At 39.3% G+C, this 23,356-nt stretch overlaps 1 protein-coding gene across 2 annotated transcripts; it reads right to left on the bottom strand.

The window, feature by feature from the left end:
* Window positions 1-1,672: 1,672 nt before the first annotated feature.
* lrrc74b.L (leucine rich repeat containing 74A L homeolog) lies at window positions 1,673-23,356 on the bottom strand. Of its 2 annotated transcripts, none has more exons than XM_018261397.2 (13): window positions 22,280-23,356; window positions 20,051-20,228; window positions 19,666-19,808; window positions 18,220-18,352; window positions 16,377-16,583; window positions 16,024-16,133; window positions 14,202-14,317; window positions 12,415-12,493; window positions 11,146-11,241; window positions 10,942-11,058; window positions 5,747-5,875; window positions 3,771-3,856; window positions 1,673-2,261 (listed from the first exon to the last, which is right to left on the bottom strand). In XM_018261397.2, exons 1-13 carry the CDS (start codon window positions 22,448-22,450, stop codon window positions 2,195-2,197), a joined length of 1,632 nt encoding a protein of 543 aa, XP_018116886.1. In that variant the 5' UTR covers window positions 22,451-23,356; the 3' UTR covers window positions 1,673-2,194. The 2 variants fall into 2 exon arrangements, with proteins under 2 accessions (XP_018116886.1, XP_018116894.1); XM_018261405.2 differs by lacking the exon at window positions 1,673-2,261 and adding an exon at window positions 2,356-2,637 and having other exon boundaries at window positions 22,280-23,351.

Here is a 23,356-nt window from a genome sequence, read left to right as displayed (position 1 = left end):
CAGGGGGTGCAATTAGGCCAGGGCCTGCACGCCCGCACCCCCGCAGGGCCTCCTGGCAGTCACGCTGGCTGGAGTCGGCTGCATCGCCGAACGGACGAGGGTGGGGGGCGGGGCCCGGCTGCACGGCCCGCACCAGGGCCAGCCCCCACCTAGTTCCGTCACTGCAAGGCAAGGGTCAATAACCAGAAGATCAATAGGATTTACTAGAAAATAGCACCAGGAACAAACTAATTGAACCTAACAACAAGCAATGTTTCAACTACCGAGATCCCTTTAAATAGTTTGAATCTCGCATCATTGCATGATGAACATGATGAACAAGACGCATGCGGCGGGCGTCCCAGAGGGCGAACCACTAGACCACCAGGGTAACTATTCATCACAGGTAAATACTCAACCAAGCTATTCAACCAACTGACCCCTAGAGTCAGTGTCGGACTGGGACACCAGGGACCCACCCAAAAACCTTAGACCAGGGGTCCACTCTCAGTACTATTATTCTTCCTCACTCACTCAACCTCTATTCTTCTAGTCTTTCCTTTACATACTATAATCCATTATTCCATCTATTTAGCCTCTTTTTTCATAGAAATAGGGAATGACCATGAAATAGGCCAAATGTATAGCAGCATGAGGGCCCACTGACACCTGGGCCCACCGGGAGTTTTCCTGGTATCCCGGTGGGCCAGTCGACACTGCTTAGAGTTATAGATGCTCTAATTTTCCTATATAGTCCAGACATGTGATAACTCCATTTTGAAATAAAATAGATTTTCTTTATATATTTTCTTCAAGCCATCTACATTTTTAAATCCTCTACGAAAACCAATATCCACAGTGAAGCAAGTCAGACTCCCTCTCTTATGCCAAACAGCATTTTACTTACCGTGGTGCCCTATCCTTTACCAACACCTCCTTACATACTTTCCAGTTACTTTATATAATTATAAAACAATCTGTTAGGTCCAATTACAGAAATGCAACCAAGAATAAAGAAAGAATAAAGCAGGCCTTGCAATATGAGAAGCAGTTTAGAGCCCTTTCAGTACTTAACACGTCACTGGAAATTCCTTGTGAAACTATGATATGCTCTTTGCTTTCTAAAGAGATTGGAGGTACTTTGTTTGGGAGAGTTAAATGAAATAATGTACTTAGGTAGAGAACAATAGAAACTAGGATTGTACAGTTGTCATTCCAAGACAAAATAGTGAAATTATTGCTCATGACAATTAGGATTTGAGGGCTTTAAAAGCCTACATATTTGCTTGTAATCCCAGAAAGCAGTAATGCTCGCAGATGAAATGAAGCTCAGTACTTTTAAAGGGTAAGTTCACTTTTAAGTTATTCTATAGATATAGTAATTGTATAGCTAAAGGTGGCCATACACGGGCAGATAAAGCTGCCGATATCGGTCGTTTGGACCGATTTGACAGGTTATCTGCCCGTGTATGGGGGCTTCCGAGGGGTCTTACCGATCGATATCTGGCCATGATATTGATCGGGAAGGTTTGATTTTTAACCGACCGACCCGTCGGAGCCCCTTGGCACATCGTAATTCGATCGTTCGGCCATAAGGCCAAACGTTCGAATTACCCCCGATACAGCCATGCAGTTAGTGGCATATCGGGGAAAGATCCGCTCGTTTGGTGATGTTGCCAAACAAGCGGATCTTTGAGTCTATGGCCATCTTAAGTCTGATCTTAGCAGCTTTTTCATTTCATTTTACGTTATTTTCTTTTCTGTCTCTTTTAAGCTTGCAAAAAACTTGAAATTGTACACAGACGGTGTCCGTAGGTGGGACTGGGTGAGCGCTCTATCCAAAATCCCAACGTTCCACTCTGGTCACGTACAGTAGATAAGACAAACACCGCATACGTCGGATTCTTCTTTGGATGGAGACGCTATCAGAAGCCTTCTGATGAAGTGACCTTGTAGTCACGAAACGCGTTGAGCCATGCACTCCCCTGCCCTGTTCATCTGGACTTTGTGATTTTAATCTAGTTTGATCAATAAAGGAAACAATTTTACACAGTTCTTTCGCATAGCGTCTCCATCCAAAGAAGAATCCGACGTATGCGCTTTCAGTACATTGTTTGTCTTTTAAGCTTGCACTTTGCCTGGATGTTGGTGTCACCAACTCCAGCAACGAAATGACATTTAATTTGTAAGGAGTCAACTGTATTTTTATGTTGTTTTATCTTTCATTTATCTGTAAAGTTCCTCTTCTACTCATCATCCATTCTGACTTCCAAACTGGAGAGCTGAAGAACAATAAGTTGGAAAGAATTCAAAATCTACCAAAACAAATGGACAGTTATTTTATTTAATATAAATTAATGTAATAGAAATAAATTATTCCAGTACAAACAAAATCTAACAAAATAACTGCCTTTTGTACAAATCCTGCATGTAGAGAGACATGATGTCTGGTGATTTCAATAGAGTGAGCTCTAATACATATTCTAGGCAAAAAGAGCCCCCCTATAAGATGTATTGGATCTAAATGTCAATGACTATCTGACACCCAAATCCTGCAAGATCATATCTGAGAATCTGGTGATTTCAAAGTAAACACAAGGTGGGTCTGTGTGTTCTTCTTTTGTTTCCTGTCAAGGAGATAGTCCTCTTTGAAAGACACTATATAAAAAAAAAAGAACTGCTAAAATACTCAGTAATTCTGCAACATTGGCAAAACTAGAGTGCTTTATTAACAGTTATAATATTGTATGGGCAAAAATCAAATAACTCACATTATCTAAAAACCTAGATTGTAACATCACCAATTCAGGGCCCTGTGACGTCATGCCTTGATTTTTGCTGTTCTGATTTATGTTTGTGTCATACTCATTGTGTTTCATTCATTGTACAGGGAGGGGCAAGGGTCGAGTTGAAAATTCGAACTCGAATTTTCTTTTTTTTTATGGTCAAAACCCTCAAATTCGAATTGTGACTTATCCAAACTCGATCTGAGTTTTAATTTGAATTTCAAGATTTATCATACTCTGGCCCTTAAAGAACTCAAATTCGACTATTCACTACCTAAAGCCTGCCAAGTTGATGTATAAGTCAATGGGAGAAGTCCAGGGACCAATTTGGACATGTTCGTAGCCTTTCTAACATTCAAGTTTTTTTCTGAGAAAAAACTCGAAACGAGTTTAGTCTAATTCGAATTAGATTTGAGTTTTCATCCAACTTTAGATCTTTGATTTTTTTTATAAATAACCCCCCTGTCGAATTTCGAGTATATTCGAATTTAATAGAGTTTAAAAAAACTCCCATGAATCGAAATGAAATTCGACTTTAATAATTCGATTTAATAAACGTGCCTCCCTGTGTTGCAGAATAGATTGGTGCTTTCATAAACAATCATAATGTTTAACTCTTTATCACTTATAGTAAAATCTACAGTGCTGGCATAAATCTATCATTGTACTGACCAGCGGGAGATTTATTGGGCTGTCCTGGTGCCACCCCTAATATTTTGCAACCCTATGCCTGGCTCGCCACAAATCCGGGCCTGGTACTGTCACCTTAAAATCTATGGTTCTGGGTTCCAATTTGATCTCTAAGGCATCTTGTGTTTACTAGGATCATGTGGCTGACTAGACACTTTGATACATTTGTAGTTTATCTGCCTATTCCCTGCAGGACCAACCAAGGTTGCACTGTGAAATACTGAGGAGGATACCATTTATATATAAACTGTACATTCATAATGTATAAAACAACTAACCCCCCCTCTCATATTTCTTTTCTTTGGCAGTGGTTACCTGAAATCAATCATATTGCTCTTGTCATTGTCTAGAAAGTCAATGAGCTGCTTCAGGTCGTCTTGTGGCAAAACAATTCCAGCATCCTGTAATGTAAAGGAACAGGAAATGTTATAGACTCCATCCATTATCCAGAAAGCTTAGAATTACAGAATGGTTATCTCCGATTTTAATTAAATGATTCAAAGTTTAAAATCCAGAAAGCTGAGGGGCAATTTCAATAACTGGCCAGCGAAATTATGCTCAGCAGTTCGAAGTTACGCTAGCGATGGCTAATTAGAATATGGCGTGCAGTTAAAGTACAATGGACATATATACTGCAGCAAATACATTACACTACACAAGGCCAGGGAACCTTAATAAAATTATATAAAGTTGTTATAATGCCCTACACATGTGCCCACAATATAGTTTAGATGCCATATGTTAGCAAAGGTAGGGGGGAAGGAGGGTACCGCAAAAAAAATTTACGATCTTTTTCAGTCTATCGCCCTTTAAATAGGAAAAGACGCCAGCGTTTTTTGGGACCTAGAAAAATTTTCAACTTTTTTTTGAGGAACTATCTACTCTATTGCATTTCGCCTGGTCTGAGGTGGTGAAGGCAAGTCTGGCGATAGAGGTAACGGTCAGTAAAATCAAAAACTTAGTGAATTTGTGTAGTAACACTACCGGAAATTTGCCTGGCGTTAGAGGGCGAAGTTGCGTCTATCTCTTGGCGAAATTACGCCAGCGAATTTCCTAAAATAACCATAATGACACAAACATATAATTCATCCTTATTGCTGGCAAAACAATCCTATTGGGTTTAATAAATAATTTTTTAGTAGGCTTAAAGTAGGGAGATCAAAAGTATGGAAATCTTTCAAGCTCCTTACCTTAAAGGAGGAGGAAAGGCTTGCGCACTTGGGGGTGCCAAATGTTAGGCACCCCCAAGTGATTGTAGTTACTTACCTGAAACCCTGGGCCAGTGCTCCTATCAGCAGAAAACTGCACTGGCCCCGGGTTATTCCAGTGAGTACCACGGAGCGATCCTCTTCCATCTTCTGCGCATGCACAGTAGAACGGAAAGCCGAACTTTAGCTATAAAGTCGGCTATTTGTTCCAATTGCGCATGCGTTTGCCCCGGGATATTTGAAGACAAAAGAAGACGGAAGAGGACTGCTCCGTGGTGCTCATTGGTATAACCCTTCAGGTAAGTAACTACAATCACTTAGGGGTGCCTAATATTTGGCCTTTCCTTCTCCTTTAAGTCTGCTACAAAATCAATCAAATATTGATTAAACCCAATAAGATTGTTACTGATGAATCATATCTTAGTTGGGATCAAGTACAAGTTACTGTTTTATCATTACAGAGAAAAAGGATATCATTTTTAGAAAGTGGAATTATTTGATAAAAATGGAGTCTATGGGAGATGGCCTTCCAGTAATCTCGATCTCTGATATTTAGCCAGATAACTTCAAGGGTGTAACAGTGATGCAAGGATGTAACAGTAGCAGATTTCTGAGGCCCTAAAATGATTTTGCCCAGAGGTCAGGGGCGTAGCTACAGAAGAAGAAGAACCTGCAGCTGCAGGGGAGCTAAGGATGCATAAAGGCCCTAATTAATATACAGTTTCAATCAATATTGGTAAAACTGGTCAGCCCCTAGACATTTTGGGTGACTGAAGAATAATTTGATGTGGTGCCCAGTGATATATGAATATGTCACTGCTTAGCCTTTGTATCTCACCACCACAGTTTTTGCCTTCACTTTGTGTAGGAGCCACAACACTCCCTCCTGAAACTTAATATATGCTAAAATAATGATTAGCATTATTACTAGATTAGTAGAATCTTCCTAAAATAAATTGGTTGTTGCTAAGCCATCATCTAATTTCTGCAAGACGCAAGTTCCATGTGTCAGGAGCGATATAGGTGTGAGCAAGTCACCCCCTGGTGTTTATAACAATAACAAGCAGTAGATGAATAACATACTGTTAGATGCTTCTGAAACTCTTCATAGGTCATGGGTGAACTCTTCTCTTCTTCCAGCACGTTTGCTAATGCATCCATCTGAAGGTTATGTTCCTTAATATATTGAATAACTTTTTTCATTGGATCAAGCTGAGAAGATCAAACAGATGACAAGAGGTTAAGAACTGATTTTTATTTGATAAAAAGGAAATGAGATCAGCAACACTAAACCACAGAGGGCAAAAGTAGATAAACTGTACAGACTCCCTAGCGTACGGTAATAGTAGCTGGAGCAAAGTTGATTTGGACTAGCCATTCAGAGGTAGGAGACAATCACTAGATGCTAGTGGGATTAAGGCATTGGGATCAGATATCCCGCCTGGATTACACACAGTAATGTGGCCAAAGAGAAACAAAGAAATTGAAAAGGTTATAAATAAAAGGGCAGTTTAAATCTAGTATTAAAATTAGATAAATATGTGATGCTTGCATTGAAAATGTGAATGAAAGTGAGCACTTTTGCTATGTACTTTTTATATTTTATGAAATTAATCATTAGCAGGATTTTTGTACTGTTTAGTATCCTTTTTTCTAGGCAAGTGAGTAAGACCATCATTTCCGTTTCACCCTAACAGGACATAAATGAGGGTGTTTTAAAAATCTGTAGTTGGTTAACTGGCAGTATGGCTATAAAACCTGCAGAAGAGAAAGCACTATGAAAAGCAGCCTCTCACTGCCTGCATATGCCATTAACCTCCAGGCCACCAGCACTATAGATCTGTGTAAGGGATTTCTAAAGTGTAAGGGATTTCTAAAGAGCAAAGGTGGAAAGCCTTTCAGGCAAAAGTAGAGGTCCACAGGGTGACTATGAACTGACTGAATGAGGTGAAACAGGTGAAGATCTGGACGGACAGGAACAAAACTAGATAGACAAGCAAGAAACAGGACAGACTGGTTACAGCAGGGGTCCCAAACGGTTTTTACCTGTGAACCACATTTAAATGTAAAAAAGGTTAGAGAGCAACACAAGCATGCAAAACGCCAAATATGAGCTGTGATTGGCTATTGGTAGCTCCTATGAAGACTGGCAGCCTGCAGGCTTGTAGCAGTACTCCTGTTTTTAATTAAACAAAACTTGCCTCTAATCCAGGAATTTAAAAATTAGGACTTGCTTTGAGGCCACTGGGGATTGGTGAGTAACAGGTTTGCAAGCCACTGATTGGGTATCACTGGGTTAAAGGATACTAGAATCACAGTGGAAAGGTGGGATACACTAGGATACTCAGACAAGACAATGATTCACAGACTTTGTAAGGAAATAGTAGGATTTATACAGGGAGCTTGAATTCACGTGGAATCTTTTTGCTGCCTTCCTAACCCATTCTTTCCATAGTGAAAGGCAATCAGAACCAAGTCCCTGGTTCAAATAGCAGCTGAATCTCTAACTCTAAGGGTAGAACTACACGAGCGTTTTGACATCCATTACCTTCTGTTCCAACGCGAGGAAGCGCGAGAGTCATGTCGGATGCGCTGAATCTAAGGTAAGTAATAGGAATGTCGGATGTTTTTGCAGCGTGCATCCGACTCCACTGTCAGATGAAGACACAACATGCATCGTTTCCATCCGACAGTCGTGACATGTCGGATGCACGCTGCGACAACATCAGGCATTCCTATTACTTACCTTAGATTCACCGCATCCAACATGACTCCTGCGCTTCCTCTTATCGCATCGGAATGGAAGGTATTGGATGTCAAAACGCCTGTGTAGTTCCCTTAGACAGAGCTCATAAACTGTAAACTTTAGCCGTAAAAAAAAAACTCCTCATATAGTTTAATCCCTTCAAAACAGAAAATGTAAATAAATGACAACAGTGTTTAAAAAACACTCTGAGAAAGTTTACCATAGATGCCCTTTATGATAAGCAAATTAATGTTGGTTTTTCATCCTTATTTCCATCCCCTGGAATCAGAAGAATAAGTGTAAAGGTGGCCATACATGGAGAGATCCGCTCGTTTGGCGACATTGACACCTTGAGGTGGGCAATATCGGGCTGATCCGATCGTGGGCCCTTGGGCCCAATGATCGGATCCCAACGATGCCTAACGGGCGGTCAGATCACGGGACCGCATCAACGAACAGATGTGGCCGCGATCCAACGGAATTTTTCGTCCCATGCGATCGAGATCTGGCGACTTTCGCCCAGATCTCGATCGAGGAAGCCCGGGGGCCCCATACACGGGCCAATAAGCTGCCGACTCGGTCAGTCGGCAGCTTTTATCGGCCTGTGTATGGCCACCTTAAGACAATATTATGAGCCCTGTATATTAGTCTCTGTGACTATTACTGTGTATTAAATCTACTACTACTACTAAATCTACTTATCTACTATAAGCTGTAACCTGTTTCAACAAATCATGGCCCGTCTGTGGGAATAATAAAATGCTGAAGGTAAACATGTTTTAAATACAAAGAATAAAGTACAGTGGGTTAAGCATTGATTTAGCTGAAATGCAAGGTGAAAAGTACATTTACATCTGACGTAAGTAGACGTGAGCGTATACAATAGAGCATGGATTAGGAAAAAAAACAATATGTAAAATGAAACTTTGAGCCACCAATATGTATTGAGTATTCATTTGTTATGAAAAGAAAAGCATGAAAATGCGAAGAAAACAATGCCCTTAACTGTAATAATATACCCTGTAGCTTTCTTACCATTTAAGAATGGGGTATTAGAGCTGAAAAAATGTCATTTGACAAATTATTATAACAAACATAGAAATATATATATTATGGGTTACCCTTAACCTGTTCTCACCTATTCAGAGTGTTGGAAGAGCATGTCTATCCCATCTGTTAGATATAGCTAATTATTTGGATAATGCCATCCGGGTCAACTTTGGATCCGAAGGTGACATAACACAACATTGCGTAACTTCCATATAAATCTACATTAATTTTTATGCATTTATGTAACTTATGTAAAAAGTTATGTGACCTGCAGATAAACTTACATACAGTAACTTACATAGCAAGCAATAATAACCAAGAGCAGCTTGAATAGGGCAGGCAGGAGTCAGTGGCGTAATTAGATGTTAATGGGACCCACAGCAAATTCATTTTAGGGCCCCAGCGGTTGTGATCTTTTACCAATATATGTTGAAATTGTCATTAATTATGGCCTCATGGCCCCCATATACTTCCTGGCCCCCCCTGCAGCTGCAGATTCTGCTTCCTCTGTAGTCATGCCCCTGCAGGAGTGTAGGGTTTAAACTCAGGGAACACTCCGCTAGCCACTATTCAATTTCTTTGGGAACATATACTGCAGCTGCTTATCAGTCAGTATCCCTCTGGGCCCCATATAGTTCTCCCGGCAGTCACATGGTCTGTTTTCTCTATAGTTACATCCCAGCATTTCACAACTGATTGGTGATTTTGTATCATAGGAGATGTGGTACACACTTCCGTCAAGTTTAAAGGAGAACTAAAGCTTAACTAAAGCTTAACTCGAATAGGCTAGAAATGTTGTACATTATATATTGGGCTTCTGTACCATTTAAGGCAACCATAGCCTTTGAGCAGTAAAGATCTGTGTCTCCAAAGATGCCCGAGTAGCTCCCCATCTTCTTTTCTGCTGATTCACTGCACATGCTTTGTGCTGCTGTCACTTACTGAGCTTAGGGGACCCACATGAAATATACAGTACACACAGGGGAGCTCCACCAATGAGGCGAGTTGAGGCACTCGCCTCAGGCAGCAGCGCCGCCTGGTTGTCAGGGGCGGCAATAATGCCACTCCTGGTAACTAAGAGCCGAATTTCCACTTTTAAACCCGTAAATTCGGCTCTTCTAGTGCAGAGAGCGCAATTGCTCCGTGCGCTCGCGGGTGAAGGATGTGATCGCATTCGCTGGCAGGCGTTAGAATCCAGGCGTCCTGAAATTCGGCCCTGGCGACAATGTGACTTATTAGTACAAGCTTGGGAAGCCGGTGCCTGTAACTGCCTGCTGCTTGTCAACTACTCACCAGCAATACAGGGTACGTGGTTGGATCAGCAGGACACAGTGTTAATTTAGAGTGGTTAGAAGGTGCGGCAAAATACCAATTCCTTTCATTTTAATTTAGAGTGTCCAGCGCATGCGCTCACAGGGGGGTGGGCGGACGCTAGGACCCAGACGGCCTAGGGGCGGCAAAAAGGGAAATCTGGCCCTGCTGATTAATAATGAATACAGATAATTACTACATGGCAGCCTACAAACCAGTGCAACTAGCATCAGAATTTAATGATCAGCCTTGTATTAGAGGCCAACCTTATTTTCAGCTTTATAACTTACAATGACCCCTAAGCTTACAGTAGCTGCTCAGAGCCCACTGAGCATGTGAGTGACGCAGACACTTTCCAAGATGGTGACCCCCTGTGACAAGTTTGAAGTCTGGGATCGTTGCTGATATTGAGAAGCTGAAACTTTACGCTGGTGCAATAAGTTCAGTATATAACATATGGCAATTATAGCCATATTCGTTTTTAGGGTTTAGTTCTCCTTTAAACTTCTGTCCTAGCATAATCTACCTAGCTGCTAGTTGACAATTTGTGTAGCGCACATAAGGGACATGGCCAAAAAGTTTTGTACTTTGTGCTTGCGTTCACGATGGGGCCCAGACAAATAACTTGTAAAGAGCCTGAATGTTTCTGATGGCAGCCCTGTGAGAGAGCTCTCTTACTAAGCTGGTGAAACACTGTAAATAAATGATGGCTATTTCTGAATATGTACTGGTGAACTTGAGTATCAAGTGGTAGTGCCTAGTACTTTACATGTTTCCAGCAGTCAGTGTTTGCATTGGCACAAGTCCAAACCCTAAGACACACACCAAAGTCAATCCCTATTTGACTTTGTTGTTAAGTTACCTTTTATGTAATACAGTATAACAGTATTATTAATATAACTGAATTTGTCATATTTCACATGTAGCATAAGATATAATGCTTATGTCTGTTTTGAAGATTTATTTTGATACTTTGTGTAATTTAATAATAAGTGCTCTACTCTAGAAACCCATGAGCAAACATCTGATTGGCTGCTATAGGTAACAAGAATGGGTGCCAGCTATTCCATCATTACATACAGTATATCTTGTCAAAATGTTTCTTTTTATTCTTGTGTACCCTGCGTCACTTAAACTATAAGTCAAATATATCATTTGAATCCATCCTTACCTTTGGTACCTGCTTTTTGAACATGTCAGGATTTCCCCCATGCTTTACAGACAGATTTGGTAAAGCTGTTTTCAAGGTGTTGTACAAGTCATCAAATTCTTTGTTCACTAAAATATCCTACATGAATATTAAACAAGAAACACTTTTAAGTGATCCATAGTGATCCAATTAAGTGATCCATATAGCTATATTGCTGTAACTTACAGAGAAATCCAGTGACTCCACGGCAGTCTCTGAGTTGGCCTGGATTGCCTTAAGAATACCAAAGCAACCTTCACTCTGCATTGGATTCCTAGACATCTGTGGAAAAGATTTTAATGCAAATTACAAATAAACAATTATTCTTTGTAGGTCATTATATTGTTTTTTTCGTTAATTGTGTTAAACAATGCACCATATAGTAGTCATCGATCAATATCAATATGTATACATAGACAAATAAGTCACTGTGATCCATCATAAATCATTTGCTTAAATGTGGTCTATACCATTGCCTTCAGTTTGTTGGGACTTGTCTCTCAACAGCAGCTCAGGGACCCAGCAGCGACTCCCGGGATGCTGCCATCTGAGGTGCATAAAAAGCAGCGTATGAGCCGGTCAAAGGGGGGCAGCATCGCTAGTGCATTGAGTGCAATCGCCATTTGTCTTTTTCTGTATTTTTCTACAAGGCTTTCTTCTCCTTTAAGAGCTGAATTTCTGGGTTTTAACCTGGAAATTCGTCTCTTAAAGGAGAAGGAAGCCCTGTTGAAAAAACCCGTACCCCCACCCCATATAGACCCCCCTCCCTCCTCCCCCCAGGCTAACTGCCCCCTCCCCCCCAGGGAAATACCCCATACTTTATAGTTACCCCTTGTCGCAGATGCTGGCAGCAGACTTCACGGCATCCGTCTTCCGGGTCCTCTGCAATCTCCATCAATTCCGGAGCATGCAGGGTTGTCGAAAACCGGCAAATTGCTCCACCTGCACATGCGCCGACATACCGATCTCCCAGTCAGCTTACGGAGGACCCAGAAGATGGACGCCGTGAAGTTTTGTTTTTAGATGGGGTCAGTGACCCCAATTTCATGCTGGAAAGAGGCAAAAGGGCAACTCAGAACTATAAAATATAAATAATGATGACCAAAGTTGCTAGGATTTGGACATTCTATAACATACTAAAAGTTACCTCAAATGTTAACCACCCATTTATCCATGGGGCACTTCTGGGGGCAGTTGCAACAAACCACACTACAATCCTTTTGGGTTACAGACAGAATGTCTAGGGTGAAAATGTGATTTTACTGAGACTGACTACACAACTATTGCAGCTTTCATTTCTCATATGTTCCACAAGCAAAACAAACTGAGCAGAGCAATGGATTTGACTTATATACTGACTTGCAAATAGAAGGCTCAGCTTGATAAATCTATGATGTCTGCCATTGCAAATGGTAGTAACTAATGTATCAAGCATGACTGATAGAAAGCACTTACTTTCAGTATCCTCAAAGTCTTGTTTGCCTTAAGACAAATGGCGAAATTTGTGGCACCTTGTATAGAAATTCGATTGTTGCTTTAGAAAAGAATGAAACAGACAGAACAGCTGTAAATACAGTTAAGAATACATACAAGCTCTATTAGGAAGAGGAGACAAAAACAAAATAGTGAGGGAGAACAGACAATCCCTTAAAAGATACTTAAAGGATATTTCCAATATTATACAACAAAATCTCTAACCGGACTCTGGAAAGGAGTGGGGTTTTATATACTTTAACAGATATGACATTGATAATGGGACCCCATTTGTTGCCTGGGCAGGATTTACAGTTCCATCTTGAAATTAACAGGGAGTCACTGTCTCTTACAAGGTCATTTTCAGAATTTATGACAAAACTTAGAAGTTGTGTTTACTAAAGGCACAGGAAAGTTGTACATCAAATGGATGATATATACTGTATGCAATATATATATATATATATATACTGTATATATATCTATATATATATATATATATATATATATATATATATATATATATATATATATATATATAATCAAGATGATTATGGATTAGTGGTTCATGACAAAATCCATGTAAATACCTTTCAGCCAAATTAATGTACTGTAGGCTTAATATACTGCACCAGAAGAAGGACCCTAGTAGTCCTAAACATGATGTGCTAATGCATCTTGAATAAACCACTTCAACACATCAGCTCTCCAGTGAAATCTTATCTTCTACATGATACTTCTTCTCTGGACTTGGCAAAAACAGATCACTGTTTGATTGAGCTACCAACAAGACACACGGTTTGTGGCATCAAATTATCTTTATTTTAGGTTTAATATACTACCATGGCATGCGTAGGCAGGGCTGGATTTACATAGAAATGACCCCTAGGCCCACTGCTGCTGGTCGCCCTCGCCCCTCCCTCCCCTTCATTCAGGGCCGGAACTAGGGGTAGGCAGAGTAGGCATGTGCCTAGGGCGCAAAGCTGGGGGGGTGGTGCCAGGCACGTACCTAATCTGTCACCTAGCCCATGTCCGGTCCCCTCACTCCCCGTCTTCCAGTACGCTGATTGGCCTTCTGCACATGCACGCTGACGTCAACTTGGACATGCGCTCCGGCTTCAACTTGGGCATGCGCGTCATCAACTTGCGCATGCGCGCGCTCACCCAGCTCTGCGGCTGGCCAGGGCGTCTATGGCCCCTGGCCAGTGTGGCCCAGCTCTGCCTTCATTCGTGCTCATGTGCAAACTGTCATCATCGAGTCAGCAGCACTGAGGATTGGCATAAAGGAAATTAAAAAAAACTATTGTATCTCCTGAGCATCCCCAGTGCTTCAGAACCAAGGCGGAAATGGCTGAACAGCATGCCCAGACCTTTGCAGCTTTTCCACACATCTGGGCCTGTGCATACGCAAAGATCGGAGTGGAGGAAAGAATTGGGTGGCAAGTGCTTGTCACAATACATCTCCACTGCTCAGCAGAAACAGGAAGTGGCTTATTTGTAGCAGGAAGTTGGAAAGTGAAAGTTGTTTCATTTTCCACTTTAGTGCAAGAATTTAAATCCATAGATCCGAAAAAGAATAGGCAAAAAAAAATTTCAGCAAAAGCCTTATTTATTGAGTTCATATTTCAAAATGGGGTATACTGTCCCTTTATTATAAGTGTGCCTTATGATCATAAAAATGCAGGATGACATAGCCGCCAACTAAGACGGAGGGGTAACATAAAGGATAAATGTCTAATCAGATCAGTAGAGAAAACGGCTGTGTTTACCTTATATTAAGGTCTTCAAGCACATTGTTAACCTTTAGAGCTTCTCCTAGTGCTGCAGCTCCATCATTGCCAAATCCGTTGTATGAGAGATCAATCACTTTCAGAAATATGTTAGCCTAGAAACAAAATAAAAGGCTTTACACATTTAAGACAATGCCTTTTTTTACATAAATTTAGTTTGTTGCTCTATGTTGTACTGTTAGAGAGTACAAGGCAAATTCAAGGAAGATTAAAGGAAATGAGGAAAAATGTACAGGGCAAGAAAATTCATTGTAAATTTAGTTTGTTAAATATGATAGAACCACAGCAAGTCGCCCCAGATGACACTGGGAAATACAGTAAGTTGTTCTGCACCAATAATTCTAGACTAGAAGCATCACAATGTACTAAATCTGCATAGCACCTGTCAACAACAGGGGAGTTGTGGCTGGCAGTGGGAATGCAGACTGAGAGATGCGACTGTCATGTGGTATGCTAGGTTTTAATGCTTATGTATGATTTATTATGATGAATTTTGACTGAGAAGTGTTGTTTTTTAAATAAACTTTTAGACCAAATCTATATCAGGTGTCATATATTATTTAAAGTTGCCTACATGAAGGACACTGATTTTTAAAAAGTTTTATAAGTTTTCTTTAAAGGTCTACCTTATCCAGAGCAGTTTTACAAATGATGGGGGTTATTTATCAAAGGTCAAATTTGTGAGGTTTTTTTCTACCTCAAACTCACAACTCAAATATTTGCTTATTTATAAACAAAATCTGAATGTAAAAAAATCCAGAATGAATGCAATCGGGGGTAAAAACTTGAATACTTCAATTGATCGAGTTATCTGTGAATAAAAGCTTGAATGGCTCGAAATGATCAAGTTTTCGAGAGCAAACCACCGACAAAACCCCAAAAATCATGAAGACTAAAAACAAGGGACCTCTGTCATTGACTTCTACATGACCTCGACAGGTTTTAGCTGGAGTATTTTCTGATTTTTGAAGCTTGGAGTCATAATAAATCTTGAAATAATTAAAGTTTTTTTTATCCCAAAAAATCTGAAATGCGTGCAGGAAGGGGGGTGAGGTGGCTGACCAGGTTGCCTAGGGCATCCGCCCAGCTTGGCCCAGCCCTGCCTACATACATTCATACATACATTCATACATACATACATACATACATACATACATACATACATGTGTCCAGTAAATTTCGTCAAAATAATTTGGAATGCTGATTAGAAATACATTCAGATATAAATTCAATGGCTGCCTTGAAACAAAACCAGTCTGTAAGCTTGAGCTACAACAATGTTTGCCAATAACAACCAATCAGCAATTAGTTTCCAGTTACGAGAAGTTGTAAGCCATGGGCTGGACTCCACAAGCGTTTTTGTTGCCCGTCAAAACGTAGGCTACAAGTCGAAAAGAGACACAGGCATCAAGATATAATTGGACAACGAGAAGTTGCAGATAAAAACTACACGGTCAGATTGTCGGATGAAGACGCTGCTTTCTGCGTTCACTTCAGACAGTCGTGTCTCTTCTAATGTAAAGTCGTTTTAACCTGCGACTTTTTGTTCAGTCCAATTATATCTTAACGTCTGCAACTCCGTCCGACTCGTCGTCTGCGTTTTAGCCAACGAAAAATGCTTGTGGAGTCCAGCCCTTAAAGCAAATACCTGATTAACTGTTACTGGCAGGTGCATTTGGGCACTTTAGCAACAGTGTTCATCAATCAGCTCCTTAAAGTAACAGTAACAGACTGCACTCATCTCGAGCAATCGATAAAACAAGTTTTATTTTACTCTTCTCTATTTTTAATTTCTTCTTACCCCTATGCCTCTAGATATAGCGGCAGCTCCCTTTCCACGAAAGTTGTTCCAGCTGAGATTAAGCTCCAACATTCCCGTGTTTTCTGCTATTGCAGTACCAAGAGTCTCACCTTGAGCGAAACAAAGCAATATGGAAAAATAAATCCTTACTCAGATCTCATTTCACTTATGGTGGTATTGCACTGTGTTGCATGGAATTAATGTGCAGAATTAGCTTTCAAAACTGATATGGGCCAGTTGTATATATTAAGGCTACTTCAAAATTATAATAAACTAGTGGAAGTGCATTTTTCTGTATCTTGTTGAAGATATTCTGTATCTTTGTTGAAACATTGTACAGTAAGAATCCATACCTGAACCATCTCCAAACATATTATGGCTAAGGTCCATGGACTCCACCTTTTGGTTGCTCATGAAGGCTTCCGAAATATATTGAGCAGCTTCGTCAGAAAATTCATTTCCTGAAAGGTTCAGTTTTTGCAAGGTTGTATTCTCAACAAGCATAAGTAATAGGGCTTTGGCACCTTTTATGCCAAGTTTGTTATCAGCCAAGTGAATCTCTACAGGAAAAACAACACTGATTCAGTTTGCAGAATATCAAATAGCAATCATTTATGTTTCCAATCTGATCCTCTCCGGCATCCAAGGTCATATTTATATATGATACTAAATCTAAATTATGTAACGTTTTAAAATGACTTGTTGCATTTACTTTTTATGGCAGGTTACAGCTACAAAAACATGGATAACCATATTAAACAGCATAAATTGGATGTTGGTCTGCCCATTTTCTGTGCAAGACAGACAAACCCAAACAAGACAAGTGTTGTTTAGGATACCAAAATTATTGATCGAAACATAGGATATTTAAAAGGAATGACAGAAACTCATTATATAGGATATTTGTAATATAGTTGTGTTGTTAATAGTGTTTGTGTTGTTAATGGTACCACTTGTATGTGAACAGATTTACTGATTTAGGCATTGTGTATGACTGTAAGTTAAATTTATACTTGTGGCAAAGTATTTATAAGGGCAAATACAAGCTCATGGATCTTGTTAAAGGAACAGTAACGGCTTGAAAAAAGACCTATGCAAGTCTGAAACGTATTTTATCAGGGTCAAGAGCCTATGTCTCAATAAGGCATTTTAAGAAAATACATTCATGGATGGTGCTGTCTGTGATACAAAGAATTCGGAAATCAGTTGGTGGTGGAAACTGTGAGACTTGCACCAAATGAAAGGATTTTTGGAGGTATGAGTGCTGACTAAACTCCAAAAAAATAAAGCGTTTTAAAGTAATAAATATATAATATACTGTTAGCATGCACTGGTAAAAGCTGTGTGTTTGCTTTAAAAACACTACTATAGTTTATATAAACAAGCTGCTGTGTAGCCATGGGGGCAGCCATTCAAAGTTGAAAAAAAGAAGAAAAAGCACAGGTTACATAACACATAACGGATAAGCCCTGCCCAATACAATGGTGTTTTATCTGTTATGTATCCTGTGCCTTTTGTCCTTTTTTCCAGCTTGACACAGTAGCTTGTTTATATAAACTATAGTAGTCTTTCTGAAGCAAAAACACAAGTTTTACCAGTGCAAAGCAACAGTATATGATATTTTAATTACTTTGATACAATTTCAGTTTTTGGTGTTACTGTTCCTTGTGATACATATAATCCAACATTTTTGCATCTATTCATAGTGCTGCTGTATTATTATTCAATAGCAGTTCATAAGCAGCCACTAGAGCGCTAAACCATGTTTGATACCCCTACAGTTACTTTTCACTAACCAAACTAATAACAGTTACTGCAATAGGCCAACCAGAACTCTGATCAGGTACTGACTTCTAAACTAGACCACTAGACTATTTGCTTGTCTCAGGCCAAGTGTCTGCAGGTCAGAAGTAATCTATGTCAGTCCTCTTGGAAAGAAAATTGACTGGCATTTGGATTGTTTAGGTTAACCTTTGAAATTCTGCATTGCTTCTAGGTGAAGGCGACTGACAGAAAGGGCTCTTTATATGATGCTATCTAGGTTCCATATAAGAAACTAGTGTTTATCCAGCTTAACTGTAAAGATGGCGTATATCAGGCAGCTTACAGACCAAGACCGCCTCAGCCCACACTTTTTTAAATATGTCATACAGAAAGCAATTTCAAAATAACTATGTAATAACACGGTTATCAAACCTGAAATATAGCAATTTTCCTTCAGCATCTCTGCAATTGCTGTAGCACCTTCGCCTCCAAGCGAGTTATCACTGAGATCTAATGTTATTATCTTGGTATTGGTGACCAGTGTAACAGCCAGTGCTTTAGTAGCCTTAAAAACAAATGGGTTAACAATAAAGATATTTGCAAATAACTATTTATGTAAATACATTTTGTTAATCAAGCTGCTATGGAATCCCACGTCAAGTGGTTAAAGCTTCCTTACCCTGCTTTACATACAAGTGTTTCTCTGTAATGGTTGTGGTTATGGTATATAAAATGCTAACTTTTTATGCATGGATAACAAACATGTTTAGGGGTGTTGCACCAGATTTAGGTGCAAGTTAGAATTTCATTTTTTTGGGTATCAAGGTAACTTTGATGTTCTGAGTGACCAGGAAATGCTACATACTTGAGAAACCAAAATATGAGCTGCTTGATTGCAGCATTTTAAGAGCATGTAATATTGATTTCATTAAAAAAAACAGTTGCATGCACAGATGAAAGAATGATAGCACAAATAAAAAACTGCTCTTTATAGTCCCAGGTGCCCGCTGTATCCTCTGCCAGGGCAAATAGATGCAGATCAACAAAAGCAGCAGCACTCCGGTAATTTGAGAAAAGTGAATCTTTTCTTTAAGTGCCAAGGCAACGTTTCGGGCTTGATTAAGGGCTATAGAAGCCCAAAACATTGCTTTGGCACTTTAAGTAAAGATTCACTTTTTTCAAATTACCGGAGTGCTGCTGCTTTTGTTGATAGCACAAATATTAATACTCCCTCAAGTATTTGTAAGAAGGATATAAGACAGAGATGTCTTTCATCTGTTGTCAACTATGTTCCCACAAAACTACAACAGCTATATGATATATGATTCCATTTACTAACAAAGATAGGTATGGGATACATTATCCTGGAAACCTGCTATCCAGAAAGCTCCAAATTACGGAATGGCTGTGCCTCATAGACTCAATTTAATCTAAATAATCAAAAAAATGCAAATGATTTCCTTTTTCTCTGTAATAATTAAACAGTAGCTTGTACTTGATCCAAACTGACATTAAAATTAATTCATGTTGGAAGAAAAATCAACCGATTTGGGTTGATTTAATGTTTAAATGATTTTATAGTAGACGTAAGGCATGAAGATCCAAATTACAGAAAGATCCATTATACTGAAAACCCCAGGTCCCAAGCATTCTGGATAACAGGTCCCATACCTGTACTAACGAATTAGGAAACTTATCAAACTTTTGAGAATCCTTCTGGATTCCCCGGCATGATATTAAGCAAATGTGTCGTGTACTGATATTTCCAATCAGCAAACAAAATTTTCAGTCACGTATTCGTGTGGTGATGTTTATTTTATAGCCATATCAAATGTCATTATGCTCATTATGCTCTTATTCCAACTGGTACATTTATACCTGTGGACCTAGCCCATGGTGTCTCATAACAAGCTCTGGATCTTGCAGGTGACGTAAAAAATAAGAAACTGGTATAACCCCATAGAACTGGCATGCTGACAAGTATTTGGCCTTTCCAGTGGGATCATATTGTTCCTTGATATCTATGATGAAAAAAGAAACAGTCAGTTAAAAATGTACACTGAAAAAGTTGCTTAGAATTGTATTTTCCTTCATTATACAAACAAAACAATAGCTTTTGGGGATGGGAGACCCTTTTAAGGTTAGAATTCATTACTAAAGAACCAGCAAATTTACAAAGCATTGTTAACGTCAATGTATACTTTTTTTTTTAGAAAAAGACCAAAAAAAGGTAGCTATAAAGTATTTTTAATATATAACCAACCTTCTACTTCTAACTCAATGTCCCAGTTTTCTTCTTTTTCTTCTGCTTCATCAATATGATTTTCAATATCTTTATCTGGAGCCTTTTCCTCTGATGCTTCTAGTTCATAAGATTCAGCTGCATTCTGATGTTCGTCGCTGTCATGCTCGGGTCTTAATTTAGCAGATCGTGGTACAATCTGTAGAGAAATAAATAGTGGAACATTGACCCACAGAAATCTGTTACCTGAAATTTTACATAGCTTGGCAAAATCCAAGGTAGTTGTTGGTACTCTCGTTACCGGAAGCATTACCTGCAACTTGGCACAGCTGCATATACAGCTATAGAATGTGTATACAGGTATGGGATCTGTTATCTAGAAAGCTCCGAATTACGAAAAGGCCATCTCCCATAGACTCCATTTTATCCAAATAATCCAAATTTGTAAAAATTATTTCCTTTTTCTCTAAATAATAATAATAAAATAATAATAATAATAATAATAAAACAGTACCTTGTACTTGATCCAAACCAAGATATAATTAATTCTTATTGAAATCAGAACCATCCTATTGGATTTATTTAATGTTTACATGATTTTATAGTAGACTTGAGCTATCAATATCTAAATTACAGAAAAATTAGTTATCTTGAAAACCCCAGGTCCCAAGCATTCTGGTTAACAGGTCCCATACCTGCATACTTGAATTGTTACATTTTTGTTATTTAACCACAGAAACAATGTACTCTGCTGCCCTCATCAGGTTATATTTAGAAACCTCACTGCTGCTACCAATGTTTTTTACACAAGTTTTGTGTGCAGTTATAAAATTGGCATATTATTATGTCCCCCCAGCCCATCCCTTTGCAGAGCTGCAGCATTCAGGGATTTGGGCTGCTGGGCTTATAAGATGTGCTGATAAATGCAAGGTTATGACAATAAGGTTTAAAAATGTATATACCCTTACCTATAATAGAGCTTTGTTAAATAAATCAAAATGTAGAAACATAGATTCTCATTTAACAGCCATCGCTGTAACCAAGAATTTTAATTTGGAGTATTATGGACTTGTCTTGTATATACAGACTAGTCTATATACATACAGTACACATACATACATTTATAGGTTTGGATTTTTTGTACTCGTAAACAGGGATGCACCGAATCCACTATTTTGAATTCGGCCAAACCCCCAAAATCCTTTGCGAAAGATTCAGCAGAATACCGAACCGAATCCGAACCCTAATTTGCATATGCAAATTAGGGGTGGGAAGGGGAAAACATTTTTTACTTCCTTCTTTTGTGACAAAAAGTCACGCAATTTCCCTCCCCACCCCTAATTTGCATATGCAAATTAGGATTCGGATTCGGTTCGGCCAGGCAGAACGATTCGGCCAAATCCTGCAGAAAAAGGCAGAATCCTGGCCGAATTCCGAACCGAATCCTGGATGCATCCCTACTCGTAACTGAAATCTGGATTTAAGATGTTGATATTGTTTTTAAATGCATGAGGTCATTTATTACCCTGGGAAAATTGAAATGAACCCCTCTCTTAAATAAGAAACAAGAAGAAACAAAAAGTGCAAGAGACCCTGCAGTGCTATAAGTTGCCATTCATTTGTTGTACATGTGTTTACAATGAAAAAAATGCATGGACATATGTATAAATATCTCTCTAGCAATATATATTCATTAGATCCATGTACCACACTCAGTAGCAACATTTTCTTGATAGTCAAGAAAGTGTTAATGAATTGACACATTTATCAAATTAATTGCAACATGGAGCTCTAACACCCCTTCCAATCTTTAATCCTTGAACCACGTTCAAAGGTAAAAAGAGTTGGGGAGCAACACAAGCATGAAAAGAGTCCATGGGGATGCTAAATTAGGGATCGTTTTTATGCAACTAAAGCTTGCCTTCAAGCCAGGAATTCAAAAATAAGCACCTGCTTTGAGACTAACATCCAAGGGGTTGGTGAGTAACATGTTGCTCACGAGCCACTGGTTGGGGATCACTAGTATTATGAAATATTTTGGCTTTACTTACTACTTGGTAACTGTGATGCAGTAGAATATTGGACCAGAAATGTGCTACTGTGGATCTGACTGCTGAATAAAAGGTCCAACTCATGGAATGAAACTGTATTCATCGCTATAATTACACACACACACACTGCTCTCAGCTGCCCATGAGTGTTGCACAGCACTGCTCTTAAAGTAGATAAGAGAAGATTCAAGTGACTTACTTTATTCTCCACGCCTCCCCTGCTCAGGCGAGCCAGAGGTCTGCTAGGAGGCCTGCTAGGGATCCCACCTAGGCATGGCTGCATGTTCTCTTCCTCTTCTGCATCCTTGGCCTCTTCCACCGAAGGCAACATTGAGCCAATATCCTTGGTAAACCTCTTGCCCAGCAACATGTTAAAGTATCCGCAGTAAGATATTCTACGGTTTAGCAATCTTCATTGAATATATAAGATCTACAAATGCCAGCTCTATGTTTAAACTGTGGAAAGGCTAGGACAGCACTATAAAGAACTGAATCAAAGCAAAGCAAAACATTGAGTCTCTATACGGATTAGTTATGTGCATGCAACCGAGCCTGCTAAGCATGTTATGTGAATGGCATTGCAAGATGCCAGTGAACAGTCTCTTCTGATGTATTCAACCAATCATTTGGCAGATGGGCTGGGCAGCTAAGCAAGCGAGTTAGGTAAAATGCCTAGCTTGTTGTATGGTAGTCATAGAGATGATGTGTAAAGCTCAGCTTGTCATTCTTGTTTCAGTGATTCAGTAGCAAAACATTCCACTAACACTGCTGGGCAACCATTACTGTACAGCTATTAAACAGTGGCTGCTCTGGCTCATGTCTGTTATACTCGAAAACTATCACATGTAAATATGTAGCTGAAGGAATATTTGTAGGGTCTGAAAAGTGCCTTTTTTTCCATTACATTTCTCAATGTGTTCCCACTGCTAAAATGTCTCTTTTTTGAACTGCATGAAGCAACTAAAATACAGATATCAGGAAACCCAATTTCCAGAAAGTTCCAAATTACAGAAAAGAGAAGCCATCCCCAAAGAGTGCATTTAAAATTTTTAAAATGATTTTCTTTTTCACTGCCATAATTAAAAAGTGTTTTGTACTTGAGAGTAATGTATATATGCACAAATTGGTGGCAAAACAATCCTATTGGGTCCATAATGCAAATTCCATAAAAAAACCCTTTTGGGGAAAACCAAACGTCTCGAGCATTTTTGATAATAGATCACATACCTGTAATAAAAGTCTGTAAGAAATGAACAATGGTTTTCTTTATTTGCAG

Source organism: Xenopus laevis, chromosome 1L, assembly GCF_017654675.1.
Source record: "Xenopus laevis strain J_2021 chromosome 1L, Xenopus_laevis_v10.1, whole genome shotgun sequence".
NCBI classification, from domain to species: Eukaryota; Metazoa; Chordata; class Amphibia; order Anura; family Pipidae; genus Xenopus; species Xenopus laevis.
Note: the sequence above shows the minus strand (reverse complement) of the source record. Positions and strands in the feature narration are given on the sequence as shown.